The sequence below is a fragment of the Geospiza fortis genome, unplaced genomic scaffold (assembly GCF_000277835.1).
Source record: "Geospiza fortis unplaced genomic scaffold, GeoFor_1.0 scaffold488, whole genome shotgun sequence".
NCBI lineage: Eukaryota > Metazoa > Chordata > Aves > Passeriformes > Thraupidae > Geospiza > Geospiza fortis.
Window position 1 is genome coordinate 3,502,936 of NW_005054365.1, and position 11,914 is coordinate 3,514,849.

The 11,914-nt window shown below is 44.4% G+C and overlaps 1 protein-coding gene across 1 annotated transcript in view; it reads right to left on the reverse strand.

Moving 5' to 3' along the window:
* Positions 1 to 4,672: 4,672 nt before the first annotated feature.
* Positions 4,673 to 11,914, reverse strand: part of ACAA2 (acetyl-CoA acyltransferase 2) — a 17,792-nt gene continuing 10,550 nt past the window's right edge. The window contains exons 6-10 of the mRNA XM_005424198.3: positions 10,489 to 10,664; positions 9,461 to 9,590; positions 7,213 to 7,283; positions 6,511 to 6,665; positions 4,673 to 5,310 (exon numbers count right to left, since the gene is read on the reverse strand). Of these exons, the coding sequence (XP_005424255.1) occupies positions 5,226 to 5,310; positions 6,511 to 6,665; positions 7,213 to 7,283; positions 9,461 to 9,590; positions 10,489 to 10,664 (617 nt within the window). The 3' untranslated portion in view covers positions 4,673 to 5,225. The remainder of the gene's footprint in view (positions 5,311 to 6,510; positions 6,666 to 7,212; positions 7,284 to 9,460; positions 9,591 to 10,488; positions 10,665 to 11,914) is intronic.

Here is an 11,914-nt window from a genome sequence, read left to right on the forward strand (position 1 = left end):
AGGAATGAAAAACATTTCATAGGTTAACAGAGGTTATCAGGCAGCAACACAGAAATGAGAGTACAAAGCCTTTCCCCTCCTGCTGCTTCCTGCAACCCCACAGCTCAGGTTTTGGCTCATAGATGCTTACTTTGTTCTTTTATTTTTCGTTATTCTAAGTCCCCTGCTGCTAATGTGGAGGAGCTGGTGTGATGTCTGTGCTTGGGACAGACAGGAATTTGGGGTGCCTGGCTCTTGGTGTCCAGGCTGGGCACCACAACCTCTCCAGACTGGCAGGTTCACTCCCAGAGCTTGCTGCCTGCAGCTTCTGTGCAACAGCTCCCTGTCTCGCTGATTTTCAGAGATTAAAGCTCTGCTTTCACAATCATTAATGCCACATTTGGGCAATGCCTGATCTCACAGAAAACACATCCAGCCCAGGCAGGGTGTGAACACACAGCCCTGCTTCTGCTGAATCAGAGCAAGAGCACGATGACCAGAGGGAAATCAATAGCTGCTCTCGTTGAGTACCTGCCAGGAGGAGTCTGTCATGATGGCAATTTCAAACAGCTGTGGATCAGCAGCCTGAGATTACACCTGACCTGCCCTGCAATTCCTATGGCTCCAACATTTTGACCAAGCATCACTGGCTCTACAGCTGGACTTGTTCTCAAAGAGTGCCCTCAAATAAGTCCAAAAGCATTACCTTTTGATCCTAACTCACTTCCATGAGAAATACTTATCCAGTATAAAACTAAAACCAACAACCATATGTGCAATTCACGCTTAACTCATGCTCCAACCCACCCGCTGAATTTACTTTTTCATTAAAATGTACCAAAGTCAGCAAAGACATGACCAGCACTAGGTTCCTTCCAGAAGGGGGGAAGTGCATCCCTGTTACTAAACCCTTAGCTTTGAGCTCTCAGAAGGATTAATTTCCCTTCTGATCCCCCTCAGCATCCCCCTGCAGCATCCCAGTCAGACAGCACAGACTTTGGCAGGTGGAGAGGCCAGACAGAGCCCTGCCCAGCTTAACAGCATCACACCAGATGGAAAACGTCTGGATTTGCAGATGGAGGAAGAGCTTAACAGAAATACTCTCACGATGAGGTGAGACTTCCCCAAAAATGTGCACTTTAGGAGCTTCAATGTGTAATTTTTTTACACACAGAATGCTACACAACATCCCATCTTCATTACTGGAGCTCCACTAGCAGTGCAGCAGAACTGCTTATATCTAATCCAGAAAGGAATGCAACAGGTAAGTCTATCTCTGTCAGACCTCTGCACCTTCTCCCTCTCTCTCACATACAGTTGTTTAGGATTAAGGTTTAATAGCTTTTTTCCTGGACCAAGGAACAACAGAATCAATTCTCTTCATCTCCTGCCAGACTCCAGTGCTCTCCCCACAAACTGCACTTGGGACCCACTCTGTAAAGCACCAAATGCTCCCCAATGCCCTTGGAGTCCAGCAGCTCTGGGGTGCAGAGCAGTACAGATGTGTTGGTGTCATGGCAGCTGCCTGTTTAAAAATCATAAAAAGAGAAATGGGAAACACCGAATTTTCAAGTGTTTCAGTTTCAAGGTTTAATCCATCAAGCACTCAGGAGAAAGGCTGTGCTACTGCAAGGAGTGCAGATGCCTCTGCGAGGCTGGGACAGCTGCAGGGTGTCTAAAACGCTCCACCCAGTGGCAGAAAGCTACACCCGCCTGAAAAAGTAAATCCTGCACGGTTCTACACGGGCAATAAATCCCACAAGTGCTTTCTTTCCCCACACGGTTCAAAAAAAGAAAGAAATTAGCATTTTCGTTATACTGCATAATGGAGGCTATTCACGTAAAGAATACAACTGAGCCTAAAAGAAGAGGGAAAAAAAACGTATGCACTCAGTACCTTCAAAGTATGTGATTATCCCTCTAAAATCTAACACATTTCTTATCTCCCACTTCTTCCAGGACACTTAAATTCCCGTAATCCCAACTGCTCTCAGCAGAGATGCCTTAATTTCCCAAAGGCAGAAACACAGTTCTACCATTGTTATATCCAGGAAATCAGAGAACATAGCTGGGAATTAGTACAAGGATCAGGTATTTCTGCTGTTATTCTGCAATAAATGATAGGGCTTACTAGCAAAGACAAGCTCACACCAAAGCCTCAAGGCTCAGCACTCCTACGTAATGTGGAAGATTGGCTCAGGAATCAAACATCAATGCTTCTGCTCATCGTTAATGATAACTCAGCAAGAAAAAGCCAGTATTTTGAATCCCTGCCCATGGCACTGGGGTTGGAAGATGATCTTTAATGTTCCTTCCAACCCAAACCATTCTGTGATTCTGAAGCACAGCAAACGTGTTTGTCTAGGGCCTAGCACAGGACTTGGTTTTGGCCTTCTGGGAATGCCATGCTCTAGGCTTAGAAGTGAAATCAGGAATTACAGAAGAGGAATGCAGAGGGATTGTCACTGGTCTCAACCATTTAACAGTTTAATTTGCACAAAGAATATTTAGATGGGCTATTGGGAAGGAATTGCTGGCTGGCAGGGTGGGCAGGCCCTGGCACAGGGTGCCCAGAGCAGCTGTGGCTGTCCCTGGATCCCTGGGAGTGCCCAAGGCCAGGCTGGAACAATCTCATCTGGTGAAAGGAGTCCCTGCCCATGGCAGAGGCTGGAATGGGACAGTCTCCAAGGTCCCTTCCAACTAAACCATTCCATGATCCCACGAGCACATCACCCTGACCTGGCTGACCTCACCTGGGTGATGTGAAAGAAGTTGCAAGTGCTAGATCTGCGCTGCCTGAAGTCCCAGTAACTTCATGGGAAAGGATTTTTCACTGCCTCACTTTTGTGTGACAAAGCCTCTAGGCCTCTTCAGTTCCCACAGAAAATGAACAGGATGAAAATTGAATGATATGGGAACAAGCAGTTGGCTCACACTGCAAAGAAAGGTTACTGGCAGGAGGATGTACATCATCTGTGCTGATAACACATTTGTCAAGGTATCTGGCAGCTGTAGCTTATGCATAAAAAGTTCTCTGGAAAATAAGTTGGACATCATGATGCATTTTGCAGAAATTATGCCATAATTCAGGATGACCAAATGCAGCTCTCCTGGCTAGAATTACACATGAATCTCAAAAATCTGAGTGATAAAAAGGGGAAATGAAACACTGTGTGCTAAATAAAGCACATGAAGGGGATTTACTGTAAACACACAATGATGAGCTCAGAAAGAACTGTTATTGCACAAGGATAAGATCCTGGAAAAACTTATCCAGTTCTCTGAAAAGGAGAATTCAGTGATCATCCACAGTCAAGAACTGCCCATAAATTCCTCCATGAGGACAAGAAGAGGGGCAGCACCCATCCATGATCTCTGTGACCAGTGACCAGACCTGAGGGAATGACATGAAGCTCTGTAAGGGCAGGTTTAGGTTGGATATCAGGGAAAGGCTCTCCCCCAGAGGGTGCTGGCACTGCCCAGGCTCCCCAGGGATGGGCACAGCCCCGAGGCTGCCAGAGCTCCAGGAGCCTTTGGACAGCACTGCCAGGGATGCACAGGGTGGGATTGTTGGGGTCTGTGCAGGGCAGGAGCTGGGCTGGTGATCCTTGGGGGTCCCTTCCAGCTCAGATTATTCCATGCTTCTATGATTCTAAGGAGAAACAGGGAATTAGTTATTGGTTATTACAGAAAGCACTGTGGGTTATTAAATAAAAATCCCCCTGCAAAAGATATGGCAAAATCCATGTGGCAAATGTCTTTGGAGCAGTGAAATCCCAGTAATCCCAATTTACTACGATAAGAGTAGAAAGAGGAAAACAGATACTGTATTAGATAAATATCTGGTTTGCTGCACTACGGCAGCTGGGTTGCTTGGAGATGTTTTTAATCCATATAAACAGTGCTAAATATCTCTACAGTTGTTAAAGTCACTGCACCCATGAAAACCCCTGGGAAGGTGATCAGCATACTTCAATTGTTATCCACCAGCTGTAGCAACACTTGCCTTGACCTGAATTTCCTGCTAGGCTAGGCAGGCAGGTTTGAATAACTGCCTGGCTTTCACAATCCTCCCATGCCAGCAGAGTGGCAAGAAGCTGTTGTAGGTAAGGAATATTTGACAGTGGACAGAGGATGAGAAGGAGTAAAGGCTGAAGTCTCTGCTGCTGTTCCAGGGCGATGGAGAGGTGTGTGCTGTCTCTGCCAGGGCTTTCTCCAGTGAGTACCTGATGCAGACATGCACATCAGAGTAAGCTGCAAGCTGCTCACAGCAGCCTGGAGGACTCCAGTGAGCAAAAAGACTTCATTTCACCCCAGTGTCATGCTGGCTCTGTCAAATGATTCATAACTCCAACTCCACTGCCTGTGAGGCAGCTTCCTCAGAGCTGCACCTCCCAAACTGGCCAAGAACAGCCCCACACCAGCACACCCAAGAAATATGGGTGGTACTGTCAGAGGAGGTTTAAGAAAGAGATGCTGAATGCATCCAGTTACTGTATGGTAACAGCCCAGGGTGCAGCCACATCCCTTCTCAGGGGGCTGGCAGATTTGCTGGAGTTCTCTAGAAACTACCTAATAAACATCAGTTATTCCTCAACCAGAAGAAACACTCTCTCCAAAACCCAACACTGATTTCCCAAAATTCTCACATTGATTTACTTTTAAAATAAACTCACAAACAGAACACCAAGCCTTTTTTCTTTGTGTGTTATATTTATTATTCTTTTGGGAGGTACAATGAAAATTTCAGCTTCTGTTCTTTTCCCTTGAAGAACAGCAGTGCACAGGTTAATAGGCATCAATCTACAATCAATATATACTTCAGAAAGTCTCTGATTGCATTTTCACATTTCCTGATAATAGAAGAGGCACATGTACCAGACAGTGTCAGTAGCTGAAATAAGTTTAAGCAATACTTGCTTAAAAAGCTGCACTGACTGCTATTTTAAGGCAGGTTGGGTGAAAGTTTGACAGGCAATTTCCTCAGGAAATGAAAATAATTTTGCCTACAGAAATACATTGATTGAAAAGAGGCTTTTAGAAAATACTTCATCAGTGTGAAATTATATTGATGCTGCACTTCCTTTAGTTAGAAAGACATCAATGAATCTCTTTTGTTCAGAATTCTGACTTCTCAGTCGTTCCTTTACCTTGCAGGAAAGGCAGGCAGCGATGCTCTGCTGTCAGAGGAGGCAGGTTTCTCGGGGGATCAGCAGCTCAGGCCAGGCTGCAGCGCCCAGGAGGCCTCAGGGTGTGTTCTCAATGAGTACAGCAATGCCTTGCCCTCCGCCGATGCATGCTGACCCAACCGCGTACTTCCCACCGCGGCGCCTGCACAGAAACAGCAACGGGGGGATCGGTTACTGCAGGTTACTGCAGCTGGTTTCCTCCCATAAAATCAGCAGCTCCTGTCCTGATTTTATGAGAGGAAACCAGCTACCAACTCGGTGTCACTGACAATGACGTTTTAGAATGTCTATGCTGTTATTTTTCTAGTAAAATACCATGAAATGCTGTTAAAATTTTTCTGAACGATGACTTTAGACATCATCTGGTTCCAGCTCCTGCCACACGCACAAACTTCTTCCACTAGACCCCACCTGATAATTTCTGGAGTAGTTTTTAAAGTACCTGAACACTGCTGAGATAGTTTTTAAATGCTAGGTTTCCTACAGCCACACTCCAAGAAACAGATTTCTGCAAGGTGCAAATGATCTGAAGTTTCATGGCTGAGCACTAAGTGTTGCAAGTACAAGCAAAGAGACACAGTGATCTCCACCCTGAGGGGGGAATTAAAATGGTGGTAAGCACATTAAGCAAGCCAAAAGAGCCAGAATTTCTGAAAATGGGCTAAAGGAGAGAGAAGGTGACAACAAAGTCTTTTAAAGCATCCCCTTCAAGCAGCTAAAGGACTGGAGAGGGACTTCACACACGGGAGGGAAAGGACAAGGGGGAATGGCTTCCACTGTCAGAGGACAGGGTTAGATAGGATATTGGGAAGGAATTCCTGGCTGTGAGGATGATGAAGCCCTGGCACAGGGTGCCCAGAGCAGCTGTGGCAGTGTTCAAGGCCAGGCTGGACAGGGCTTGGAGCAATCTGGGATAGTGGAAGGGGTGGCCGCCCATGGCAGGGGTGGAATGAGCTGGTGTTTAAAGTTCCTTCCAACCCAAGCCATTCTAGGACTCCATGATTCTATGAAATGCCCCACGTTAAGAAGAGAACAGACTTTGCTCAAAGGCCATTGCAAAAAAAAAGGAAACCTTCCCACAGGCTCCTGTAGGCTTGGATCAGATCTGGGTGAACTAATGAATGCTGTCATGACAACAGGATGGGATTTGAGGCACGTGCAGGACCTTCCCTGCACTACAGAGGTGGCAAACTCATAAAGAAAGTGGCCCATTCCAGCCAGGAGAGTTTTAGGCTGGCTGACCAGAGGAGTTTAGTCACATGGTATCCATGCCCAAAATGTCAGCAGGCATAAATCCACCCACCAGCAGCGCACCCACGCTGAGCAGCTGCTGTGTTCATACCTTAATTCATGCACCAGGTGAGCTGTGATCCGTGAGCCCGAGGCCCCCAGGGGGTGGCCAATGGCGATGGCACCTCCGTTGACGTTGGTTTTCTCAGGGTCAAGGCCCAAAACCTTTTCCACAGCCAGATACTGAGGTGCAAATGCCTCATTTACCTAAAGCACCAGAGAAAGGACAGAACTTTAACACCAGCTTTCAGCAGCATGTGTGCAAACAAGATTAAATTAGGTAAACTGGTCCTCCAGGTCCTTTTGGGAGAAACATTAAACGCTGTGTCTATAAGAGCACACTCAGCCAACACTCATGTGTCAATCCAACCCAACTAAATTCAAATACTAAGCAAGTATGAGGAGTATTTTCTAAAAAAATGTACCGTATGTTCTGGGGCAGTGAGTCCATGAAGAGCCTGCTGCTCTGACAGAAGAAGGCCCTGTTCACATGCATCACTAATTAAAAACATGACCAGTCCAGCCAACTGAGTAAACCGTCATATTACACGAGGATATTTTTGTTCCACGGAATGCAATCACACCATTTCCAGTTTCCACGTGCCTGGAATTTTTGTAATGACTGTGCAGCAGAAACTGGATGGACAGAGGTCAGGCAGGCTTCTGACAGGCAAGAACACCTACATGGCATGAGTGGAATCCTTCTGCTAAAAAGATCAGGGGTAAAATCACTGCTCTTGTAAAAACATCTCACCTCTACCAAATCCATATCCTTCAGGGTCAGTCCTGCCTTCTTCAAAACCTCTGTAATTGCAGGTACAGGGCCTGTTTGGAAATCATATGCAGTTAGTTAAATTTAAAAAATTATTAAATTAAGTATTAGAAACTTGTTTTACATAGGACAAATTCATGAAGTCTCAGGAGAACCCCTCCCACAAGCCTCTGTGCACATAATGAATTCTGGATATGTCACTAACCTGCTTTATTAGGTGGTAAGAGAGCTCCTAAATCTCAAAACTACTTGGTCTCCTTGCCAACATACAGCCAGAGAAAGCTAAGAGTGTCACTGCTGCTGCACGCAGAGCTTTTGAGTCAAGAGAAGTGACAGTTCCCAGGTAAAAAAAAACAATTTCACAACGGTTTTGAGACATTCTCCTTCCCCATACTCTTGGTTCCATTTATTCTTCTCTCACAACTTGCAGCCTCCAGGTAAACAAAATAAGAAAAATACAGGCTGTTCTAGAGTTTGCTGGTCATGTGCTTAGTTATGGGTATTGTTGTTTTGGTGTTCTTAACAGATCTGAAAATCTTCTAGTGAAACATCAAACGTTTAATTAGTTTATTCCAAATAATTAAATGCTCCCTCAGACCCAGGTCTTCGACAACTGAAGAAAGTATGATTTTGGGTTTCAGACTATTAAGAGTTTGGCAACTGTCCTCTGGAAGAGGTCTACCTTCTCTGACCTAATATCAAGTACTAAGGGAAATTAATCCCAAACACAGCTACCTAAGGAAACACACACTCAAAGAGAATTTGGAAGGGTTAATCAGGTATGTGCTTGTAGGAGAAATGTACTGAGATGTTGGGTGGCGGCTGATCATTCAATTCTAAAATACCAATAATCCTAAATGCAATCACACCACCACAAAATGGCGTTGAAAACACATAGCTCAAAGAATAAATACATAAAAATAAGTAAATTACCAAAGAGACAGAAAAATTAAAAGAAGTAAGGGCCCAGTTCAGAGCTCAGTGGAGTTTCAGGGAGCCCCAGGCAGCTTAACACCAGACTAAGTGCATCTTATTAGGGAAGGATTTTAGTATGCCTGTTACGCATGAGAGTAATGGGAGGGTCTCATGTAGACAACACAAAGACCCCTAATGAGAGCCAAGTAAATTTTCCCCCCCCCTCTCTCTTTTTTAAAACAATGGATTCTCTCACTGAACACTGTGAGACAGGACCTGCTATCAATATGTGAAAGGACAGCGGCTCAGACTGAGCTCCTGTTTGTCAGATCTGCTGCTGTCACGTTGATGAACCTCATCTGGTCTCTTTGAGCTGCTGGGGACAAGCTGTGGTGCGAAGGAGTTGGGATACTAAGTGATGCTCTATATGATTTATGAAGTTTTTAAACAAGCTAAAAGAGCTGCCTGAACTAGAGAGAATGGGCTGGTCTAGGAAGCACAATGCCAGCACCAAGTCCAGCGAAGAAAACCCTCCCTCCATGTTTGCTTTGCAGGCTGTGTCAGTCAGACAGTCTAAGCAGGAAAACAAATCTGACAATGCCTCATTTGCATTTCTACTGGCACACAGAACCTGCCAACAACAGCTCCTCTGAACAGAGAGGAAAAGCAATGCTGGGATACAATGCTGTCTGCAAACTAAAGTGAAGGGAAAAATCCTGTGGTGTCTGGATTGGCTCTGAGGGACTGTTTGCACTAAGAGAGGAAACAGAAAATACCTAATGAGGAAACAGAAAATATGGGACTAAAGCAACCAAGAAAAGGTTTTTGGTTTTTCCAAGTAATACATGAACAGATGCACATCCTGGGATCCAAGCAGCCTGAGCCACTGAAACTGCTGGAAGGTTACACTACTCCATCAGCAAAGGTGAGGCAGGCAACCCAGAGTTACACATTTTATCAAGGGATTTAGAGCTCACAGCAAATGAAAGTGAATTTAGGAAGAAAATGTTTTTTTAAAAATGTATGAGTGTTTGTTTTCTTGACTAAAAAAGACAGTAAAAAAGAAGAGCCTGGGGGACTATGCTAATGCTATTACTGTGGGTCAGACACTGCACGCACCCTTCCAGCCAAACAGAGGAGCAAATCCGTCCCTCAGCAAAACAGGGATGGACTGACACAGCAGGATGGACAGCAGGACACACAAACACCTTCAGAGCCACCAGCCTGAGCACATTTCTTTCCTTCAGAATGCCCATGACAAGAACATTTTAGTGCTGTTTGATGCCATAAAATGATGCGCTTTACTGCAACTTACCAATGCCCATGATGGAAGGGTCACAGCCAGCTGAGTGATAAGCTACTACTCTTGCCAGAGGAGTGAGACTGTGCTTTTTAAGTGCTGATTCACTGGCAATGATGACTGCACCAGCTCCATCACACACACCCTTGTAGTAAGAGAGAAGCATTCTTAGTGAGAAAATACAAAGAAACAAAAAAATCCTCACACTCTTTAACCCCCAAAAGGAGCTTGAGTCTAAGGTACTATAATTAACATTTAACAATGTTTCTTCAAAACAACCAAAACCAAATCACTCTTCTGAGGATGGGGAAAGATAATTAAATATAGATAAATGTTTCATGAATTCCAATGTGTTAGAAAAGAAAAATAAGTCTTCCCTGCATTGGAAATATGATTCTGCTGACTTGCAAGAACACTACTAATAATGGATAATGTATGTGCTATTAATTATAAAAGATACTTTACAGACACCCACACTTACTGTGGCTATGATCTATTTTAGGCATGAATTCAGACTGTATGATCACAGCATTCCATCTGGCCCAAAGAACTTTAATCAATTAATTAAGATAATGACTGTGAGAGGAACAGTCCATAATGACAGGCTGCTAAGCACTGAGTATATTCTGGGTAAAAGCAAAATGTGGGGAGAGAGGACAGAAGCTGTGGTACAAAGATGAACAGCAGCAGTATGCCCACTAAAAAAATGTCGTTTTAAAGCAAGTAAGTTCAGTTACCACTGCCCCCCAACTGCACAACCCAAGGCTGATGAGGAAATGCCAATGCCTCACTGCAATATCAGTGGCAACCCACAGAATCAAATTTAGGACCTAGGAGCTGACTGAAGCATCCCCTGGCACCTGCCAGGATCACCTGGCACAAGGCTGGGAGAGTCAGCTGGGGCATTCAGTTGCAGAATTAGAAGTCATTTTTGTCAGGAGACACCACTGAGAGCCAACTCGGTGAGAGATAAAAACAGTGGCAATAAATTTGGAGAACCACAGAGGGGACACGTGCCCAGCCCAAGGGTCTGATGTACTCACTGAAGCATTCCCAGCCGTGACTGTTCCATCCTTTTTAAAGACACACGGGAGTTTTGTCAGCTGTTCCATGGTGGTCTGGGGTTTGGGGTGCTCGTCCTTTTGCATGCTTTCTTTACCCTTTTTTGTCTTCACCTCAATTGGTGCCATCTCAGCCTTAAAGTAGCCAGCATCATTAGCTGCAACCACAAAAAGGAAAATAAAAAGGACCTGATAAAAACATCAAGATGATTGCCCAGCAAGACCAACAATCATATTTCGATGTGCACACAGCTTCTTGCTCTATCTGAACCAAAAGCTCAGGGACAGCAATATTTATGCTTTATTTTGCTTATTTATTGTTGGGGTTTTTTTTTTGTGGTTTTTGTTACTTTAAAGAAGTTGGGCAAAAATTATACAAGTACACTGTCAAACTTCTCCAAAGAAAGCCTCAAATACTGAAACTTTATTTCAGTTTTAAACAGCTGAACTCCTTCTAGTTTGGTTTTTCTGTGTAAACCACTAGGTTTATTTTTAGTACATATTCCCCTTTACTGCTGCTTTATTTTACAGCCCTGTCATTTCTCAGATGGCCAAGATGTAAATCTCACTCAGACAGGAATGAGCAGAAAACCTCTTGAGCCACATTGTTTCTGTTGATAAGATACTGTACATCAATCAAAATCCTGCTCAAGGTGATCCTCCAAAGGCTCTCACTGTCAAGCTAACATCTCAGAATGGGATTCAGCTGCCTAAACAACCTAAAACAATTCAAGTCATTGGAGATATCTAAGATGCCCAAAAAAGCATCTGGCCAGATTGCCTAATATAACATGAGACAGAGATTTAAAACTGAGACACTGAAATTGTCAGATCTGATGTTGTTTAGCTACCTCTGGGCTTCTCAATAAATTCCTCAAAACCTTTTTCTTTCCTGATTACACACAGGGCTCTCTCTTTACTGTGGGATAAGATGACCTGGTCCTACAGGCAGAAATAAAAACAGCAAGGTAAAATCCTAGGAAACAAGAAACACAGTTTCTAGCAAAGGCTCCAGGAAAAGCAGGAGTTAGGTAACAAGAGGAACAAGCAGGAAGGGTGATAAATGATGAAGAGAAGTTACAAAAAGCACTTCTACATCCATTAGAAAAAACACAAAATCTTCCTTCAAGACTGCAGATGTTAAAATGCACCATCATTGGAATCTAAAACCATGCTTAGATCTTTCCTTCTTACGTTCACCTTTGGCCTCCAATGTATGTTGAGTCCCAGGATGGCCACTGCACACTCCACTGGATTTTGGCCTAAACTTCACAGTAACTGAGTCACAGAAACCTGGGATGGCTTGGGTTGGAAGGGACATTAAAGTCCATCTTGCTTCAACCCCCTGCCATGGGCAGGGACACCTCCCACTGTCCCAGGCTGCTCCAAGCCCCATCCAGCCTGGCCT